Here is a 22,815-nt window from a genome sequence, read left to right on the forward strand (position 1 = left end):
TTTGCCATTGTTCAAGTTTATTGTTGCGCTCGTTCATGTACGTTCAGTGTCCTCAACCTGGCAACCTGCAGTACCCATTTTAAATGCTTGCTGTCAGTGTTACATATTGGTTCTTTAAGATTCACAGTGCTTCATGTCCTATACCTGCATGGTCTCATGGTTCCTCAGTGCTTCATGTCCGATACCTGCAGGGTCTCATGGTTCCTCAGTGCTTCATGTCCCATACCTGCATGGTCTCATGGTTCCTCAGTGCTTCATGTCCCATACCTGCATGGTCTCATGGTTCCTCAGTGCTTCATGTCCCATACCTGCATGGTCTCATGGTTCCTCAGTGCTTCATGTCCCATACCTGCATGATCTCATGGTTCCTCAGTGCTTCATGTCCCATACCTGAATGATCTCATGGTTCCTCTGGATAATCAAGATGCAACTGATTAGTGATGACAGCATACCTACCGCATACTCTCAAGGCTCATATAAAAGTGCCCAATTTGTGAAGTTAAGCTTATCTATTTGGCAGATGCTTTTATCCAAAATAACATCCACAAAGTGAGAAACGTGGTTCTGTTAATCTACATTCTACAAGTTTACTTTCTGTTAAAAGGTAGTTTTTTTATGTAACAAAACAAGTCATACTGGTTGCACTTCTACAACTTTGTTTATACACCCACCTCTGTCACCTGCTCAAAGGCGTAATCCACACTGCACTATAAAAGAATTGGTGAGTGTAAGTATTGGAGTGATAACCCCGGGACAGCTGCACGTAAACAAAGGTGAGATTATAATTAGCATCTGTGGCAAAGCAATTACAAGAGTTTACTACTAATTATTAGTTGACATTTTAAGTATTTGTCAGACACCTTAGTGCAATTTATAAGGCATGTGGTTACAAAAATAGGGTAACGTTATTCATAGTGTGTCCTTAATATACCACATAATAATAACCGCATTTTGACAAATTCTGTGCTTTCCTTGCATTTGTAGACACCAGAGCTGGGCACCATGATGGTGAGTGACAGCAGAAATGCACTTTTTGGTTAAGTTTAAAAAAAACTATTGAATATCAGAGGCCACCAAGTAAGGGTGATTAATAATGTTAATATGTATGAGCTGCAGAAAACTATGAAAGGATTTGGACATCATCGTACATCATAGAATCATATCTTTGATGTTGTCATGACTCATATCTCCAGTATTTAAAATTAGTTCCAAGGTCAACCACAATGGGTGTATTTGTGTCACCTCTTAAAGGTGGAGGCCATGATCCTAATCCTGTACACTTTTTGTCAAATTCAGCTAATTGCTCCTCATGGTCCTTAAGCTGTCCGTTCAGTGAGCGTGCTCAAAAAAAAGTGCTTGGACACAGTTTTGGTTCTGTAAAGGGGAAACGTAGTGACTCGGACCAAGATTTAAACAATTCTAGCAAATAAACACGTTGAAATGAAAGGGTTTAATTTGATTGGATGTTGAGCTCAAATATCAACAATCTTTCAGCCAAATTGTGAATTGTGCCTTTAATTTAATCTATTTATATTGTGAATGAAGCAAAAGCATTTATTAAGGACAAAACCAGTAAAGCGATTTGACTCTAAACCAATGCTCAAGTGTTTTATTCCATTTCTTTGCCCAACCCTTGCAGGTTTACTGGTCCCTTGCTCTACTTCTTCCCCTGCTGGTGCAGTCTCTCCCCATCACTGAGGAGGGCCTGCCTATTGACTGTGAGGATGTCTTCAGAAACGGATCGATTCACAATGGCATTTACACCATCTACCCTGTAGGACAGGAGGTGCCTATGGAGGTGTACTGTGACATGGGCTGCACTGACAATGAAAGCCATCAAGGCCATTGGACAGTGAGTACCAATGTTGCTTCGGTGCTAGTGGCATCATACTTTGGCATGAAACTTTTACCTTAAGGCTAACTGTACAATCTAGCTTTGACCGGAGGTTTATGGCATGTTCACACAATATGAACCTCAAACATTTCTGTGCATGGCCCAAAGAGAGTATAATACGTCTGTTTTACATGGTCTACCATAACCTACATGCTTCTAACACCTTTACATCAGGTGATCATGAGGAGAATGGATGGCACTGTGAATTTTGACAGGCCATACAGTCATTACGAGGAGGGATTTGGAGACAAGAATGGAGAGTTCTGGCTGGGTAAGATATCGACAATCACCTGTATTTCATTAGGCAGGGTTCCCAATTCGGTTTAACAAAATGTGGTCGATATTTGAGCTCAACAGCCAATAAAATGACAACCCTCCCTTCTGTGCTCCTGAAGCACGTTTGTTAATTGTTTCTGGCTCGGCCCAAGACCCTATGTTTGTCCCCTTTTTTATTTCCATTCCAGACATGCAAACCTAGTTTTTTTATTTCCATTGTTTGTTCATGATTGTACCAACAACATTTTGGTGGCATTTGCCTTTAGGTCTCCAGAACATGCATCTCCTCACATGGAGGACAAAGTATATGTTGAGAGTGGACATGGAGGACTTTGAGGAGGGGAAGGTCTATGCTCTGTACGGAACCTTCTATCTAGAATCAAAGTCGGACGGGTACAGACTTCGTTTAGTTGACTTCAAAAATGGCGGTGCAGGTAAGAGTGATCTCATTTCACCTCTTTGCTTCTGCTTTGAAGGTGCATTGTGTAGGTTTAAGTGGCATTTAGTGGAGAGGTTGCAGATAACAACCAGCTGAACACCCCACCCTCATCCATCCCCTTTCAAGCATGTAGGATAACCTATGATGGCTGTCAGTTAGCATAAGAATGTGAAAGGCGCTCTCCGGAGCAAGTGTTATGGTTTGCCCAATCTGAGCTTCTTGACAACATGGAGAAACATGGCAATGAAACGTGGCAATGAAACGTGGCAATGCCACATGGCAGACACTATGGAAGAGGACCTGCTCCTTATGTAGATATGAAGGGCTCATTCTTAGATAAACTCAACAATTATGTGATAAATGGTAGTATGGTATGGTATGATAGGTGATTATACTTTAATGAAAACAGATTTTTAAATACTATATTTAATTTCTGCTAATAGAACACCTTCAATCCTACACACTGTACCTGTACATGTTTAGTTTGTACAACACTATGCACTTCCATGCATGTTATTATTGTTAACTTGTTTAATTTGTAAAATTACCAATAAAATGCATTCTCCTTTCAGGTGATTCTCTGCGCCTTCACAACGGACAGAGGTTCTCTACCTTTGATAGGGACCAGGATGGCTGGTACTGGGGTCATTGCTATAAGGATCATAGATATGGAGGATTTTGGTATTTAGGGGGGAATGGGGGTTGCAGCGCGCTGAATGCCAACACAAATGGTCGATACCAATGGGAACATTACGGTAGCAATGATGGGTCTGGTTTGCTATGGAAGGGATGGACTCCGAACTCACTGAAGGCCATTTCTATGAAGGTTAAGAAGTTATCTTTGGATGAGCTAACTAGTTGAAGATGTCTCTGGTTTATTGGTCATATCCCAAATAAACTTTAACTGGTCATCCTGTTTAGGAATGGACCAAGACATTCTGAAATTAGATGTATTAAGAACAAACAGGGACTTTTCATAAAGTGATAAGTCATCACTTAATTTTTTCAGTAATTTACTGTTTTTGATCTGTCTTTACAAACATGTTGCATGTTGATGAATCATTGGGTGTTTCTCGGCTGTTCCATTCCTTAATTTGCCTTCTTTCTTTTAAATGAAGCCCCAAATAAATATTTCAACCTTGCCATCCAGAAATTATAATTTTTTTCTCAATTCTAATGTGTGTTCTGATGAAGTGAGGTGTTGAAGCACAGCTTTATGTGTTAATGCTGTGGTGAAGTGAACTAATCTGAATTTGTTTTGTCAAGATTAATCAAATGAGAAAATCTCCAGCATGTCTAAATGGTTTGGTCATCAACATCAGCATTGTAGCAGACTTTAACCCATTTGCGTGCGTCTCCCTTAAGACCCAGATGCTATGTGAGTGTAGCCGGCATTTCAAACATAGCCAATATCATCGTTTTCAGGTTCCGTGACCCAGTAGCGGCTGGTGGCTTATCTCACTGAGACTACTTAACATACGCGTGCGCAGACAGTCTTGTTCTTATAAATGCATCCCACAATAGTAGCAAAATGAGTGAAGGCTCAATCAGCTGACCTAAGGAAAGTGGCCTGCTTGTTCAGGGCAACACACAAGTCTCACACACAGACTCACTCAATTCAACACATATCATCTGGCCTCTCAGCACCTAGAATACCATTGTCAATGAGAGCCAGACAGGTTCCCTTTCAAATCACGTTCGCCTTTTCACAGAATTTATAGAGGCAAGAAGTGCAACTAAATGTACACAAAACAAAATGGGACAAAAGTATTGCGACAATAATAGGCTACTATTGCCGCTTGCAAACATACTACAATACTATCCGCCTCAATCTTCCCTGCTGCTGGTTTAAAAAGTATTGGTCACACATTGCCTACAATAGCACAATAGGTCTACATGAAAGACTGAAGGGTAATGCATCAGGCTACAGCAAGCCAATGTGTTGGAGGGGGAAAGCATTCTGACTCACCAGTTACTACAAGTTGTACTTGTTTCTTGTTATCCAGGGATTATTACTTGAGGACGAAGCTTTTTCAGAATACAGTAATTGAATACATTTTGTATCAAAGAAATGCACAAGTATCCGCAGTTTTCACATAGTCCACTGATACGATGAAGTGTCAAGTGTTGAAAAAGTGGACATGGTATTGAGAAAATGATTTTTAAAACTTGTATGCCTCAATTGATGGCTGGTTAGATCTCTAGCTTAATGTCAGCCACAAGGCACCCCACTGAGGAAAAAAACATTATTCACAGCCAAGTACGAGAGTAGCTACAAAGACACAACCTTGCAAAGAGTGCTCCACAAGCAACAGTGCCTGCGGGAGCCGCATCTGAGCATGACCAAAACTCTCTCAGAAGAGAAGGATCTGCAGGAAGTAGGCGTTGTCAAGGCAGTGATGCTGGTGTCACGGTTTAGGGCTGTATACATGGAGTGTTTGGCAAGCACATCTGTCAACATCTTCACTATCTGTGCATGAACACACTTACTTTTCTATGGTAAAAGCAATGATTTCCAGTTAAAACCAAATGTTTAAGCTCTCAAATGGATCTGCTGAGAAATAAAGGTTTTAGTGAATGTTCTGTCACCATTTTTTTGTCTTTAGGTTTTAGAAAGCGTTTTTAAAGGGTGCCTTGGGTCACATTTGGTTAATAAGCGCAGGAGTTGTGGTGTTCTTGGTGTTTCTCATGTTTTTGCATGCGTAGTTGGCTCTTTAGTTTTTTACCAAAACCACCTACGCCTGCGTTGAGTTAACTAAACTTTAATCAAAATTGGGCCTTTTGCTGTATGCATACCGAACTAATGCCATCTAGTGGACAGGATAAGTAGAGTCTCACTGCAAATAGTTGATGAACTTGAGAGAAATTCATTTTTGTAGCCATCATTATACACAATTGTATGAACCTGTAGACTTCATTGCATTCGAAACATCTACATTAGACAGTCTAATTTTACATGGCTTTTTAGAGGTAAAATACAAACAGTTGAATCTGAAATACAGCAAACACTGTAGGATGCAGGAGTTAGAATGTTGAACTCTCTTTTTCAGTGGATTCATACTAGACCTGGTTTAAAATTCACTCTTTTGCCGGAATTAGTGTATGCCTTGTTGTGCCAGTAATGGTCTATCAATATCTCTTTCGTGTTCATTTTTGGAATTCTCTTATTGTGAGTGTTGTGCCAAGCAGGAGCACCTTCCACAGCAGGCAATTAAAGCCCACAGTCTCCTCTCCCCCTACAAGACTGCAAGAGCTGCACGGTTAAATGCTCACACACACCTTTGTGGAGGTTTACTGCAGTGCATACAAAACGTGCCCCTCTCCTCCTTTACTTACATTGTGAGCAAACACAGGTGCTGTGAACATTTGTACACTGTACATTTTTTTCATTATGATCATAAACCATTAGATTTAATCTGGGCTGGGGGAATAGCTAAAAGACATCAATCCAAATCATTTTGATGATGAGCCCTTTAGCTGGTAGGCCGTGCTCCTATACTAACATCACAGAGCTTTTCAAGTAGAGATGGCAAAGTAAAAGAAGGAGTGTATGGGACATGACATTCTTAATCTCAACAAAAGCCATATGACTTTTCCAGTTCTTCACTTCTTTATCTGCATAGTTTATTTTATATCTCTTATCCACACAGTCAATTTAATTACTGATCTATTTGCCATTTATAACTGACTGTTGGTCAAATACATGGTACCTCAATTAGTTATTTGGTTGTTTAATTAGACAATACTTGACAGCTTGACAACTTAGAGGACCCACGTCAACAAATAGATACTTAAAGGCTCTGAAACAGAGTAGGTGTGTAAACTGCCCCGGCCTGGCCTGATCTGTGGGCCTCTTGGGTTTACTAAACTCCCATTAATACCCTCTCAAACCACTAGGGGTATTCAATCACCCATGTTGGGTCCGGGCCAAACAGTTCTGCCTGGAGAATTCTCAGTAAGAAGATGAGAGAACACTTGATGTTGATCAAGTCATGGCACCTCAATTGGCTGTTTATGTAGACCTTACCACTAACTAATGGGAAGTACTGTTTTGCCCGTCTTTTATGTATGTTGATATTTTGAAGTGTTTTAAATGCATTTGTTGACAATTCAGAGGACCCATGTAAACAAATATATAATAAAAAGGCTCTGAAACAGAATAAGTGTATAAACTGCACAATATTATTGAGGAACACTGTTTATTTATAATTTCTTCAGAGTTACATCATCAGAAGTACAGAAGCATTTTTATTTATTGTTTACAAGAATACTACGTATAGGCCTACCGTAACACTTTTTTTCACAACAATAACATTTGGCCTCTTGAGGGAGCCATACGATCAACTACTCTGATAAGTTCAGCATGTACAGGTCTTCAGAGACCGTCATCACAGTCTGAAGAAGAAATATCCCTCCATCCAATCAGCTGACAAGTATTTGTTATTGAAGGAAATCATTCAATTTTTACAGTTCACAGTTTAAAATTTCACTTGTTTTCTTTTGGCTAATGTTTGCTAAAGGTAATAAAGCCAATGTTTGCATAGACAACCCACAATGTTACGTAAAAAAGGCACATAATCATTGCCTTAAATCCAGTAAGCAGATCATGAAAAACTCAATAAGCGGATCATTAAAATGTCTGAAAATATATGGCATTAAAAATCCTTAACAAATACATATGGCATTAAAAACACTATCAATTATATATGGCATTAAAAAGCCCTATCAAAAACCTATGGCATTAAAAAGCATTCTGAAATATAAGTGGCATTAAAAACACTTTCAAATATATATGGCATTAAAAAACCACATCAAACATATATGGCATTAAAAAAACATATCAAATATATAAGGCATTAAAAAACCATATCAAATATATAAGGCATTGAAAAGCCCAATCAAATATATATGGCATTAAAAACACTATCAATCGTATATGGCATTAAAAATCCCTATCAAAAACATACAGTATGGCATTAAAAAGCTTTCTGAAATATAAGTGGCATTAAAATCACTTTCAAATGTATATGGCATTAAAAAACCACATCAAATATAAAAGGCGTCAAAAAGCCCAATCAAATATATATAGCATTAAAAAAAGGCCTATCAAATAAATATGGCATTAAAAAGCCTTATCAAATATATCTGGCATCTCTCAATGATTATCTCAGAGCTCTAGTCCACCACAGCTGATGGGAGTCCTCTGCTGACCTCTTCATGTCCAGTGTCACTCCTCAGACTCCACCCCCACATCATCATAATCAATCCCTACCAAGAACATCAAGAGTTTCTCATACAATATCAATATTCAAACATAATTCTAGTTGTAGTTAAGGTATTTAGCAGACACATTTGTGCAAAGTGACTTGCAAAACATTATATAAAACAACAATAGCAATAATGGCATTCATGAAAGATCATAATGCAATTTAATGTATGACACAATATTAACCATCATATTAAAACCATCAATTACAACTAAAACAACAATAGCAACTTTGAGGAAAGGGAAGCCCAATATTATTTAGGGAACATAAAAGAAAACAAAAGTTCATTAACAATTGTTTTCCTTAATAGAGCAATACATTTGTGAGAATAAAGTACAGTATTTTGCTCAGGAGATATCAATATATATAAAAATACAGTCCCATACCTGTTGTCCTTTTAAGGTCATTCTCCTCATTTGTGATGTCATCATAATACTCCACTTCTTCTTCTTCATTGGCAGGCTTTGTCTCCTCCATTGCTTAAATTAGGTAAACATTCATCAGTCATGCACATTAAGACAGCCTTTAGGTTTTTTTTCATGTGCAAGTTCATTCTGTGGATACGCTTCAGCATAATAGTTCACAAAATGTAGATACAGACTCACCCTTGGTCATTTTAGGGTCGATCTCATCAGTGATGATGTCATCATAATACTCCAGCCCCTCCTCTCTCACAGACTCTGTTGACAGCAACCCTGTCATTAACCATCAGACTCCACCAGCCACCGGCTCTATGTTAACTCTCATTCCAGCTCTACATTCTTCATGGCATGATCCAATAACAATGACAGTGCCACTGATCCAGGACCTGCTCTCATGGCTGTCCTCCCTACCTGAGATGAGTCCCTCAACACTGTCTCCCACATCATCATATCCTGTGGTCTCTAGGACGTAGTCTGTGGAAGGACAGTTGGACAGTTTTAATCCACCAATAAAAAAGATAATGCAAACATAGAAATTTAAGATGCATGCAACATACTCATTTTCAGAATAAATGTTAAAATACCAAAGTGTTCCTTTGCTAAAATGTTACTGGTCTGTTCTATTATATACTGTATATGATTTTAGTTATTTTTTTACTGAGGATCAAACTCAGCCTCGGTCTCTGCTCCATCTGCTTTTGATCTCACTCACCAGTCACGTCACATGACTCTACAATGGTGACACCATCCACATCATCGTACATATCTGGCTGCTTGGCTGTCTCCTTCTCTCCTGAACCAAACAGTAAGTCTCGTACATCTGTAATACATAAATGCCCTTATTCTTCTACAATGAGTTCAATGTATGTAAAAGAAACAGAAAAAAAACAGAAAGAAACATAGAAAAGAAAACACACATCTGAACACATAAAACACACACCTATCAAGATATCATCGAGGTTGGTCTCATTATCATCAGCTGTCACATCGTCATAGTACTCCACCGTCGGCTCTCTCAGAGAAGCACCTGGAAAAGTAAAGACAGACCTGCATCAGACATCGACAGGAGCCCTTCAAAGAGTCAGTCAGCAGCCCCCCTTCTCATCCCCTTACCGGAGATGGGTCTCCTCTCATCCTCCTCCACGTCTTCATACCAAGAGTTCTGAGCGTCAGACAGGACGCGCCCTGTCAGAGGGAAAATACAAAAGTTGTGTCACAGTCAGTGACCTAAGCAAACCAAGTCTCACGGTGTACTGGTTTTGCATAACTGCAGGGACATCATGAAACACAGACCAACACACTGAGTCGGGCACAGGGGCATGAGTGTGTACATTCACGCTCATTTGCTCATGTACTTGCAAACACCACGAGTGCACACTGTGGTTTGGCAGTTATGATCCTCCTCTTTCCCATCAGCTCCTCTGCTGCATGTTTGATGCAGCTGTGAGACCGCTGTGGTTTTCTGCTTCAAGTCTTACAACAGGAAGAGCTAATGAGGTTCACTCCAACCTTCTCTATTGATTCTTATCAGTAGGACGCACACAGCTCAAAACATGTTTTTTATGTTTTTATTTTCAGACCTGAGAGCTAATTCTGGCATTCTGCCAATAGTATGCACAACAGTAGTAGTGCAACATGTCCTCAAAGTGTGATGTGTCATACAGTACATGTTTGTTTGTCTGCATGCTTGGTCTCAGTACAGTACAGCTTGTGTGTCTGAGGTGCTCATAAACCCAGCCTGAGGGCCTCTCACCTCTCTGACGACCTCTGGAGGTGCCGGCTGTGGTTCGTCTGGGTTCTAGCTCCTCATAGACAGCTTCACTTAGTGCCATGTGTCTGTTCTTGGAGAGAGCTGTAGGGTAGGAAGAGAGACAACCCCACATGACATAATTTTATACAGTAATACTTAATATTACATTGGTTCATTGCAATTAAATTAGTGCTTTATATTTGATGACATTAAAGCTTAAGTTACTGTCTAAATTACTTTACCATGACAAATGCATACATTTTCAAACCAATATGTAATTTTCTCTGACAGTCAAATATGTCATATTAAAGCAGGAATCTTATGAAGAACACTTATTGAAATAATGAAGATGTTACAGCACCTCTCCTGAGTGACCTGTTCTTCCACACCAGCACAACCAGTGACCCCAGCAGCAGCAGGAGCAGGAACCCCAGGGATGCTGTGGCCGCTGGAGAGATAAGAAACCCTGCAGGCTCCTCACATGGACGACCTGGGGTTCTTACAGAGTTGACAGGAGGACGGGGGGTAGAAGATGGAGGCCCTGAGGAGTTCAGTTAGAGTTTTATTAATGAGAATATGAGAAGAGGTCAATTACAAAGAAATCCCAGTGCTTCCCCATCCTAAGCCATTAGATGATGATATCAGTATGGAAAATGCATATCAGTCAATGTCTATTTACAGCATGTTGGCCCTCCCCCACCTGTGCAGTTGACCCAGGCGTCCTCCTTATGGGTGCAGTCACTCTGCCTCAGAGGGGCGCGGCAGCAGTCCCACAGGTGGTGCTCATTGCCTGTGCAGTTCACCTCGTCCAGCCAGATGGTGCCGTTTCCCCTCCCAAATGTGCCCTGCTCCCCCCCTACATTCACAGGCTCCCCACAGTCCAGCTGCCTGCAGACCACCTGGGCGTCCTTCTTGTCCCAGGAGTCGTCACACACCGTCCCCCACTCTCCCTGCAGGAGCACCTCCACTCTCCCCGAGCAGTGAGTGAGACCCCCCACCAGCCTCAGGTCTGGAGCACCTGGAAGAGGAGAGAGGGACACTAACTAGCCTCATGTTCTAAACCTCAAAGTGTTCAAAAATAACTTATATTAATAATACGTGTTTTTTATATTAATTTATGCAATTACAGATATAAGTTTAGTAAAAGAATACAGTAAGAGAAATATCACAGTGTTTATATGTACAAATGTTTCATTTCAAAGAAAAGTTCAATAGAAAACCAAAGGCATTGGTCCCACCTGGACATTCCATGACTTCATGTAGGATAGAGGAATTTTTTCCACTTCCTAAATTTTTTCCAATTCCTAAAATAAGGAAATGTATATAAAAAATAGAGCCTGCACACTACAAAACTGGTTCAAATGAGAAGAAGCATAACTTTAGAGGGTACCAATTCTGACCTTTACAATGAAGTTCAGCAACCTCCTTGCAGGATTTTCCCCACTGAAATGGTTTACACTGCTCAAGGTGTGTATCATGCTTCCTACAACGCGGAAGGCTCAGTCCCTGGCCTTTAGATGACCCCAATGCAGAGGGCTTTGTAACCTTGTCAAAGTCTCCACAGCCTAACTGTTGGCAAATCACTGAGCCTGTGTCTTTGTCCATGTCAATGAGGCATATTTTCCCCCAGGTGCCATTGTAGTAGACTTCTATAAGACCTTTGCACGGCCCATAATCATCTGTGTTTTGTCTCAGCTGAATGAACTCTGTGGCAAAGACAACAGATATTATGTATGAAAGTAGTTCTGTCTATGACAGTGCCAATACTTTTGAACAACAGAAAGATTCACTTGTCTTACAAGTTGTAACTGCTCTAACCATCCAAAAGAGAATCTTTTCAAATACACATTGATGAATTAAATAATTTGGTGATATACCCAAATAGATGTTTTTCAAACCTCTTTGATTCATTTGAAACTGATATGAACACTTGAAGGTAAACAAGTAGCTGAGTGAGCAGTATGTCTGTACCTGAGCACATGACCCACACATCCTCTTTGTGTGAGCAGTCATGGCGTCCCCACCCTGCTGAGGGACAGTCCCACAGGCTCGTCTCGTCACCTGTGCAGCCCACCTCGCTCAGCCAGATGGGCACGTCTCCTGGATGAAATGATGCAGGTACCTCAGCCTTGAGGGCGGTGCCACACTGCAGCTGTCTGCACACTACATGGGCATCCTCCATGTCCCAGGAGTCATCGCACACAGTCCCCCACGAGCCGTTGTGTGACACCTCCAGCCGGCCGGCGCAATCTCCTCCAGATCCCACCAACCTGATTGGCTGATGGCCTGAGATGATTAAACCAGGTGCATGACATAAAATGTTTAATTTATGGATGCAGAGAAAATAAGTCATTATGTTTAGATAATGCTCACAACTCAATTTTGATCTTTTGTGCTGATGCTACTGTTATTTGCAAGTGCTTGGAATGGATTCATGTGTTAAAGTGAGTCTGTATTTCCAGCTATATTTCTAGTGTCTATCTACAGATGTGAATCTACAGCAATATTAGTAGCAAATCCATAGACAGTTTAGTTCATCATTATGGGATCATTATGTCAGACTAAAGCCAGGGAAGGGCAATTATTTACTCAAAATATCTCAAGTGAAAAGTGAAAAGTGATGACAGCAGTGTTGTCTTTCCTTAAATATCTTCCTTAATACCCACTTTTTTAAATGTCTGGAGAGGATTATGGTTAAATGACTGTTCATGATTGGTACCGATAATGGCACTGAGACAGATGGATAAGCTGCAGGCAGAAGAAAACCAGTTTGCCGTACAGTTCAGCTACAGGATCCCTGTCAGACTTTGAGACGTACACACCTGAGCAGACGATGGTCACGTGCAGACTAGAACTGCAGCTTAGCATCAGAGGAGTGCTGCAGTTTCCCAGGTGAGTCTCATGTCCAGAACATCGGAACCCTGAGACACACCCATCACCCTCCGTCTCAGCAGAACCAGAGAACCCAACAGCAGAACCACAGGCCAGCTGTCTGCACACAACAGAGGCTTCGGACCGACTCCAGGAGTCCAGCAGAACACTCCTCCACCTCTGGCTAAATAGAACCTCCACCTCTCCCTCACAACGGCTCCTTCCAGACAAGCGCACCGTCCCATTGTCCAACGGGAATGATGAACCTGAGTTATTTGAGAGGAAATAAATGGTAATGTTGTCAAATGTCACCTTTTAATGCAGTCATTTGAATGCTTATGTAACAAGATGTGCACAAGATCACACATCAAGTGTTATTTATGTTGTGAAATTACAGATTTTTTCTGCATATGATATTTCACCCATATTTGTGTGTTGTTAATTCTTAGATTGTTCAAAATACTAACGATCCTGATATTGAGATTTGCACTAGGTGTGTCACGAATTCCCCTGAATTTTCTAGTTTGTTTTCATCTGGTTTTGTGTTCATGTCTTATCCTATCTCCTGTTATTTTAGATCCGGTCACTCCCACATGCCCCCACAATCTCCTCATCTCTCTCACCTGGTTTTCTCCGCCCATCTCTTCACCTGTAGCTCATCTCTTCACCTGTAGCTCATCTCTTCATTAGTATCTGTGTATTTATACATGTCCACTCTCACTTGTGTTCTGCCAGAATCTTGTGGTTTTTTAGCCAAGCTATCCCCTGATAGTTCTATTGCTATTACCTGACTACCCTGTGTTTTGACCGTTTGCCTGTACTTTGGATTTCGTATACCCTGCCTGCCCCTTGTCAGATTTGTCTGCTGCACTGATTAATCTCCCAGTTCTGACCCTGCCTTTCTTTTCATCAGATTCTGAATACTCTGCCTGCTCCTTGTCAGATTGTTTGTACACCTGACGAATTTCCTGGTTTTGACCCTGTTTTGGATTACAAAGTAAAATGTGCTTCTGCTACACACTGTGTCTGTTGTCGTGCTTTTGGGTTCCTAAAAACTTTACAAAAACTTTACAAGTTGCATGTGTGTTATGTATGTTACATCATTAAAAGGACAATTACTTGCATCTTTTCAAACTTTCAATCAAAATAGATGAAAATAACAACCATAAGTGTAACCATATTGCAAACACAACATAAGGATGATGAACAAATGGCACTCAGTCAGGTACCAGATGATATTGTTCACATTGAGCAATGTCAACACAGCCATTCATGCAGTTCATGTGCTCACCTGAGCAGATCACTCCAGCATCCTGTCTATGGGAGCATGCAGCTCGCCTCCACGAGGAGATTCCACATTCTGAGAGGCCAGTTTCATTCCCCTCACACACAAACACATCAGGCCAGATGCTTCCACTCCCCTCACCAAACCACTCTGCCCCTACGGCAGCCACAGCTCTCCCACAGTTCATCTGATGGCAGAGCACGCTGGAGGCCTTCATATCCCAGGATGCATCACACACTGAGCCCCATTCGCTGAGGTACTTGAGCTCCACTCGGCCCGAGCAGGAATCAGTGCCATTTGCCAGTCTGGTATCTGTGTATCCTGGGCAGGGCAGAGACAGAGAGGAGGCCTTTGTTTTCATTTTTGTGAACTGGTAACTTTGTAGCAGCCAAATGATGAAAACACAAAATCACACCATGTCATAAACTGGGCCTAGAGTTCAGAAAATGGTATGTGTAAAGATGTAAAAAATATATATATATAAAAAAGAAGAAAAAAGCATTCAAGTAATTTAAAAAAGAACATGTGCTTACCAGAACAAACTAAGCCCACATCCCTGTCATGTGAGCAGGTGTGGTTCAGAGCAGATGTTGGGCAGAGTTGAATCTGAGTCTCGTTGCCTCCACACTGGATCTCCTCTGACCACAACTGGCCCTTTCCCTCTCCAAATGCAGCTGCTCCCAGCGCCTCTACAGGAGCCCCACAGTCCAGCTCTCGACACACCACCTCTGCATCCTGCCAGCCAAACGCATCATCACACACTGTTCCCCTGGTGAACCCATGGACCACCTCCACTCTCCCAGAGCACTGGTGGGAACCGTTCACAAGCATGGGAGCTCTGTGTTCTGTGTGGAAATAATTAGCACTTTGCATTATGCAATCATATCTCATGTATGTCACACAATTCTGATCAATTTAATAATGGAAATTTAAATAAATTATTTACATAATTAAAAGCTTCTGCTGCCTGTGTTCACCTTACCTGAGCAGATGATACTAACACTGTTGCGAGGTTGGCATGTAAGTTTACCCAATCCCTTATGAGGGCAGGCCTTAAGTCTGGTCTCCCACCCCCCACAGGCAACCTCAGCCATCAGGACTCTCCCTGTTCCCTCTCCAGAGTAGGCAGATTGCGCGTAATCTACAGCATCACCACACCCCAGCTCTTTACACACGACTGCCGTATTAGACTGTCTCCATTCAGTACCACACACTGTGCCCCACTCTCCTTCATTATAAACCTCCACTATCCCAGAACAGCGACTGTTGCCATTTACCAGCCTCACAAGATCTGAAGGAAAAGCAAAAAAACATCATGGCTTTGAGGCTTCATAGATTAGATAGTTAACTCACAAAAGTAAATAACGGTCTGTCGTTTTTGTAATTGGACACTAATGATACCTGTACAAACTAATCCAACATCATGTTTGTGAGAGCAGTTGTGTGAGGGTGTAGGAGATGTTGGGCAGAGTTGAATCTGAGTCTCGTTTCCTCCACACTGGATCTCCTCTGACCACACCTGATTCTTTCCCTCTCCAAATGCAGCTGCTCCCAGCACCTCTACAGGAGCCCCACAGTCCAGCTCTCGACACACCACCTCTGCATCCTGCCAGTCAAACGCAGCATCACACACTGTGTGTCTGGTCTCCTTTTGAAGCAGCTCCACTCTCCCAGAGCAATGAGAACGGCCCACCAGTTTGACTCCTACAATTTTACATTTATTGTTATGAGTACATTTAGATATTGCAATTTACCTAAAAGAATATTTCATTTTCTGCTGTTCATGTAAATTACCCCACAAACCTCATACACTGACCTATGTTTTCTAAATGTAGTTATATTATGATAATGTGACATGTAATAATGCCTATCATTAATCAAATTAGCAGAACGTTAACCTACCTGAGCAGATTACTCCTACATCCTGGTGATGACCACAGTTTTCTGCAACCCATCTTTGTGACCTGCAGTCTTTCACAGTGGACTCAGACCCCACACACTGCAAGTCACTCATCCAAATACTTCCTGACCCCGGTCCAAAATAGGCACCATTAAGAGCTTCTATAGCCTCTCCACAGCCCAGCTCTCTACACACCACTGCAGCATCACGCAGGTCCCATCCGTTATCACACACCGAGCCCCACTGTTGTCTGTGGAGAACCTCCACTCTTCCAGAGCAGCGACTGCTACCATTTACCAGCCTTAGAGCATCTAGGGAGAGATAATAGAGATGATAATGTATTGGGACAGTGCTTAAATATGTCACGTCTGTTATTAATCCAATAATAACATTTTATTTTTACCTCTGCAAGTCAGTCCCACATCATTCTCATGTGAGCAGTTGTCGTTCAGAGCAGATGTTGGGCAGAGGTGAATATGAGTCTCATTGCCTCCACACTGAATCTCCTCTGCCCACACCTGGCCCTTTCCCTCTCCAAATGCAGCTGCTCCCAGCACCTCTACAGGAGCCCCACAGTCCAGCTCTCGACACACCACCTCTGCATCCTGCCAGCCAAACGCAGCATCACACACTGATGCCCAGGTCGTGTTGTGAAGCAGCTCTACTCTCCCAGAGCAGGATTTGGTGCCATTAGACAGTCTGGGTACTCGAGCTGAAATTCAAGTAAGGCAATACAATAATGCAAACATCATCACCATGCACCAAGCAAACAGTACATGTCAGATACAAATTTGCTCTCCCCACATAACATTGTGATATTTGAATTAAACCATGGGTTGACTTTTGATTCTTGTACGGATATTTGTGGTCAACAGCTAATCAAGTTACACCCCTCCCACTCATGCTCCTGAACCACCGTATTGATTGGCCGGGATTGTTTATCTCCCCACCCAAGCCACAGTCAGCTTAAGGAAACGAGGAGCAATTTGCTGAATTTGACAAAAAGTGCAAGGAATTAGTACTTCGGACTGCACCTACAGGTGTGAGTTCCAAATAATGTACGCTGCTGACCATCTGTTAAATTCAGGTTATATAGTACATGCCTGGTATTGTTATTCAGTTTGTGTATGTTTTTTCATAATAGAAGGAGCAATTATAGTGCTGCTAAATGTGTGCTGCTATTAACTTATTCATTTATGTGTTTATTTATTTATTATTTATTTACAAACCAGACAGCACCTTGAGTTCTGCTGTTTTTTTACTTTTTAATGGTTCTAGATACTGGAGTGCCATTGTGTTGTTCTCTTGCACAGTAGTACAATGACATAAAGTGTCTTATGTCCTATGTCTTAAGCCTACACACTAAAATAAAAAAACTGTAGAATGTACATTATGGACCAGTGTTACACATTTCAGTGAAATTAATTTCTATCCAGTATTAGTGCGTGACCTTTGACACTGAAGAAGCCCCAACATGAATTTGGCCGTGGGGGTGGGGTATATCACAGATACCTTTACTCACAATAAAACAGAAACGGTTACTTGCTAAAGAAGGTGCGTTCCTTGCACTTCAGCAATATGGCGTTCTAAAGGGAAGTTCGGGAGGAGCATAATGAAACTATGCAGGCCTCACTCGTCAGATGCATCAGGTCATGTCTTCCCAGTTTATCTACTCAGACATTGGCTTTGGCGCTTGTCATCAAACGCAGCTCCCTGTCTCCGTATACACTCTGTGTGCACCTAGATTGCCTTGGAAACTACCCCAGAAGAGTTAGGCTGCTTGATGTGTTTCTTCTGCCGATTGCTGGTCAGCACACCTGTATATTTTTGCCTTGTGAAACACACCTCATCTTCAACCATGATACGTCTCTAATTTACAGCATCATTAGCTAGCTATCTTCTCTTCTGATGAACTAGGTTGTTCTTCCAGCTCATCGTTAATCACAATTACAGGGTAGCTGTAGGATATTTATGTAAATCTAAATAGTCTGAATATGTGTGCGGGGGGAGGGGGCTTGGCGGCGGTTACAAATATGAAATAAAAAAGGGTACTGGTCTGTAACATGTTTGGGAACCACTGCCTTCGGCATAATAGCCTGCACCTGGGCCAGTGGTAACTACGTTACGCCACTGCCCATCACTCACACGTGGTTTCAAGCACAACTCAAATCTAATTATGGGAAGAGGCCAAGAGGGTGTCAACCTAGTTTGGCCTACCCTCACTAGCGTTAATGTACGTACAAGCCTACATAAGAAGGTCATGATTAGCCATTGTTATCTCTACCACCTGTCTCTGGTTCTCTCCCTGTGCTTTTCCACACAAGGGTTAAACTGGGCAGGAAAATGGCATTTAGGGTAATAAGTGCTGTATTGCATTGCAAGATGAGTTCTTTGTCATGTTTGGGGTCATTTAAAAGGTCTTAGTCTGAGTGGCACAGTGGTCTCAGCCCTGCAGCTGAATTGATTAGTTTTAACATGGATCTCAGAACCATGTTAATTCTGGTCTTTGTGGGCTGCAGGTAACCCCTCAATTTGTCTCCATTTCAGTTAATATCAAATTCCATGTGATGAATTATTATACCAGATATAGGACTACATTAACTGGGTATTTAGGGGAAAGAGAGTCAAAGGACTTGTAGTATTTTGTGTCAAGAGACTCCCGCACTCTTCGTGTAACCCTCATCCTCTGTGCAGCCAGTATGTTCATACTTTCTGAATTTTTGTCTCCTCTTATGTATTTGTAACCTTCGGTTTTTCAGTTTAGACTACTTTGAATGAGTAACTTGCACCAGACAAATACATTGGGATGCTCTGATCCACTGTGGCATCTCAAGAAATGATTAACTACTGAAGTTTTACTCGATAACGGTATTTCCACACAACTGGCGAGGATTAGTATCAAACCAAAAAGAAGTTACGTAAAACTTTAGGTACCTGGCTAAAAACCTGAGTTGGTTACGCTGCAGCACTGTTACATTGTATTATACAGCGGTGCATCGCTATTCAGCCTCTGCACTGGACCGAATGGTTATACTGAGATCTCACAGCAGCCTGGCACTCGGTCCCGGAACCGGATCGGTCTAACGTGGCAGCACTGTAGCCTCTGAGCTATTCTCCAGAACTAGTAACAGGTTGTGTCGCTGGAAAATGTCAAAATCTAGGAAACGGAGACCCTCAATACCCTGAGCGGCACTATTCCTAGAAGAAACCTGTTAATAGAAATGTAAAAGATTGTAGGCATCCAAAATAAATTACCCTAGGTCAGACTACCTAACGGGTAGCAATATAGCATTAAAAGAACAGGGACTAAGGCACTTATTAAGCACTTACAAGGTACCTAAACAAACTATTTCTAATCTCCTGAAGCGTTAACAGGGGGAAAAAAATTAAAGAATCCATTCATACTTTCAGCAATCAAATTCATTAGTTTATTCTACCAGCTGTTTATATTAACTTTGATGTACTGTGCAGTGGCAAGACTAGTCACCTTTTCTACCGAGAACCTGATCAAAACGTTCAATGTTGCATGGGCTAGGGAGCCACCAAAGAGCCTCGTCATTACATCACTGTACATCTGTATACATCTCCTCTTTCCCAGCAACGTTAGCACCAAGCACAACAATAACAAAACTCACTCGTGTACTGTAAGGTCAGTTTAATAAGTATCTCTTTGTCAGATGTCATATTTAAACATTTGAAGTAAATTTAAATCTAGCTCAAATAACAATGTCTGTCACGCCATCGCGAAACCCTGCTCCTGCCAGACCCTCTCCTACTTCAACTCTCCTAGCTGCACCACGTCCACAATCACCTGAGTTCTAATTGCCAGCACCTGTCACAACCACATATAAACTTCTCACTCCCTTCACTCAGTGTCTGGCCTCGTTGAACTTAACCCTCCTATTATGTTCAAATTTTACTCACATCTATTATGCTTTGGGTCAATTTGACCCCAGCAACTTAAACCTCCCAAGAATTATTAAAATAACCCTAGTCTATGTGTCAGGTACTTTAGGTTTGTTTGTTGACTACCTAAATAGCCCTTAAAAATAAAACAATACCCCCACCCATCCCCCTTATACATCCAGAATACATGTTACTCGACTACGGAGAAATATGCAGATCACCATCAAATATCACTGATTTACTTAAAATTGGAAAGAGATTTCCTTCTGGTGTTTTATGGCTTCATATTTTTTCGATGTCAATCATTTATTTAGAGACTTTAAACATTGAATGGGTTGAATGGGGCCCAAACATAATAGTCAACACTCTCTCGCACTAGGAGAGCTGCCCTCTCAACTGACCAAAGGGGAACTGAGCTACCCTTCTATATGTGCAAAAGAGCAAACATTAACACAAAAATGAATATAAATATATACTGTGCTTCCCTATATTCATGGTTCAGCCCTAATATGCCAAATTGAACCAAATTGGCATACGTGCGTGCGTGTGAGAATATATGAAGTATCTTGTTCTCGCTCCCTCACACTACCTCTCCCACACTCGCGGTAAAGCGGTCAAACAGTCCATAGTACTGAGAAGGGATATGTTCAACTTCTCACAAGTAGATACAGGTAAATAATAATAATGATTACAATGTTTAGATTACAAAAATGATTTAAATTAACTAATCCTGTTCATTTTCAGTAATGTAGCTTCCACAATCAGAAAAGCAGAGTACATTTAGTTATTGGTGCCTATCTTCCTAAACATAAAAATATGAATTATCAGGTTTGAGTCCAGCCTGATATCATTTTACCCAAGCCTATACTCCCCATCCCTGTACCCCACTCATTTCCTGTCTGATCTTTACTATCCCTATCAATAAAGGCTAGAAAATGACTAAAAACAAACCACTATAAAAAAAATGGATGTACTTAAAATAAACGGTAACACTTTATTTGAAGGGGTCTACATAAGGGTGACATGACACTGTCATAAGAATGACATGACACATGTCATACACATTAATGACACGTTATTTTTGTTCATGACTGGTTCATGACTGTTGTCATAATGTGTCATTCGGTGTTTGTAGGGTTAGGGTTAGCTGTGTGTACAAACACCGAATGACACATTATGGCAACAGTCATGAACCAGTCATGAACAAAAAATAACGTGTCATTAATGTGTATGACATGTGTCATGTCATTCTTATGACAGTGTCATGTCACCCTTATGTTGACCCCTTCAAATAAAGTGTTACCAAATAAACAGGTGGGATACTTTTGAAAAATATACATGCTGCATACAATAAATTCATCCTTCCATCTCCATCTAAACCTGGGCCTGTACATGTGAGATTATAGCATGGGGTGTTTGAGGTAAGCCTATCAAGTGGCTCAGTTTTACTGTTAAATGTTCACAACATAAAATTAAGTTCAATTTTATCATGGCCCATTTAAACAATCCTGTAGATGTTGCCATTTTGCACTCAGTTTTATTTACAAACACATTAACCAAGCTGAATAATGATAAAAAATAAATTGTACTGTGTGAATTTAGTTGTGAGACAACATCAAACATTACTCTTATTTACTACATTTTATATCACCTTATAATTAAAGCAACTAAATATGATAATTTCAGATTACTCACTCTTACCTGAACAAATGACTCCAGCATCCTCAACATGGCCACAGTTGTGGCTACCCCACCCATTATGGTCACAGTGCTTCAGTGTGGACTCAGATCCCTTACAGCCCACTTCATCCATCCAGATTCTCCCTGATCCCTTTCCAAAGTGAGCTCTAAGTGGAACTTTCACAGCATCACCACAGCCCAGCTCTCTACACACCACTGCAGCATCAGTCATGTCCCACCTATCCCCACACACTGTTCCCCACTCTCCTTCATGATAAACTTCAACTCTCCCAGAGCAACGACTATCACCATTCACCAACCTCACAGCATCTAAAATGAATAGATGAATAGAGAAATTCAATATATCTTTTACTTTTATCTCATGTAGCAACAATTCCAGTGACTTCTACTCAGCATTCCGGTACAATTTGTATCCTTGTGTGATAATGCTGTTTAGAATTTAGACTTTAAAGCTTCAAAGGTACTACTTTAATACATTAAGAAGTTTGTATTTATTTTGTTAATAGTGTTCATCTAATTTTCTATATGAATGAGAGCTTGTAAATGAGTACCTTCTTGGTTGGCCAGGACTACAGAGGACAGGAGAATGACCCACAGGCAGCCCTCCATCTTCATCTCCCCGCAGCAGAAGCTCTGAGTTTGGGGCTCAGCAGAGAACGCAACCCTCACCTCTGCTCTTCCGCCCCGCCCCAACTAGACCCGATGCGTCCCCTGAGCCGCCAATCACACTCGATGTGACCATATTAGAAGAGCGATAGGACATCATCAAAAACAAGTCAGTGGCAAATCAGAAGACTCTGTGTAGATTGCGCTCCATATTTGTCAAACAGGTCGTAAGACAGTGTCTCTAGACTCAACCCACCCATGAGCACGCTCAGTAGTGATGTCACACAGAAGCATCCTTGTGGTCAGGAAGCTACTGCATCTACCGGAGATTTATTTCTGGAGGGGGGTGCAGGTGGCATACGGTATCTGCCAAGCAGCTGTTCCTCTTGCCAAGGCATAACAGCCTCAGTCAGTAGCATTAAAAAAAAACAGACAATCAAGCTTAATAAAGAATGCGAAAGAAAGTTAAAACCCTTATAAATGTCAATGTCCTTTCTC

At 41.3% G+C, this 22,815-nt stretch overlaps 2 protein-coding genes across 2 annotated transcripts; one reads left to right on the forward strand and one right to left on the reverse strand.

Annotated features, from left to right (window-relative positions):
* Positions 1-1,002: 1,002 nt before the first annotated feature.
* On the forward strand, positions 1,003-3,471 carry LOC308369396 (microfibril-associated glycoprotein 4-like; the record flags this gene model as incomplete). Its single annotated transcript, XM_080843815.1, has 5 exons — positions 1,003-1,008; positions 1,640-1,852; positions 2,069-2,165; positions 2,437-2,604; positions 3,182-3,471. 5 exons carry the CDS (start codon positions 1,003-1,005, stop codon positions 3,469-3,471), a joined length of 774 nt encoding a protein of 257 aa, XP_080699941.1.
* A 4,365-nt stretch (positions 3,472-7,836) lies between these two features.
* On the reverse strand, positions 7,837-21,768 carry LOC308369406 (scavenger receptor cysteine-rich type 1 protein M130-like; the record flags this gene model as incomplete). Its single annotated transcript, XM_080843827.1, has 17 exons — positions 7,837-7,877; positions 8,263-8,355; positions 8,710-8,772; positions 9,011-9,091; positions 9,239-9,325; positions 9,412-9,483; positions 10,052-10,150; positions 10,410-10,589; positions 10,749-11,066; positions 12,020-12,326; positions 12,869-13,185; positions 14,211-14,525; positions 14,738-15,049; positions 15,606-15,908; positions 16,107-16,415; positions 16,508-16,709; positions 21,712-21,768. The coding sequence occupies 17 exons, from the start codon at positions 21,766-21,768 to the stop codon at positions 7,837-7,839; spliced, it is 3,156 nt and encodes a 1,051-aa protein (XP_080699953.1).
* Positions 21,769-22,815: the final 1,047 nt, after the last annotated feature.

Source organism: Sprattus sprattus (genome assembly GCF_963457725.1).
Source record: "Sprattus sprattus genome assembly, chromosome: 1".
NCBI classification, from domain to species: domain Eukaryota; kingdom Metazoa; phylum Chordata; class Actinopteri; order Clupeiformes; family Clupeidae; genus Sprattus; species Sprattus sprattus.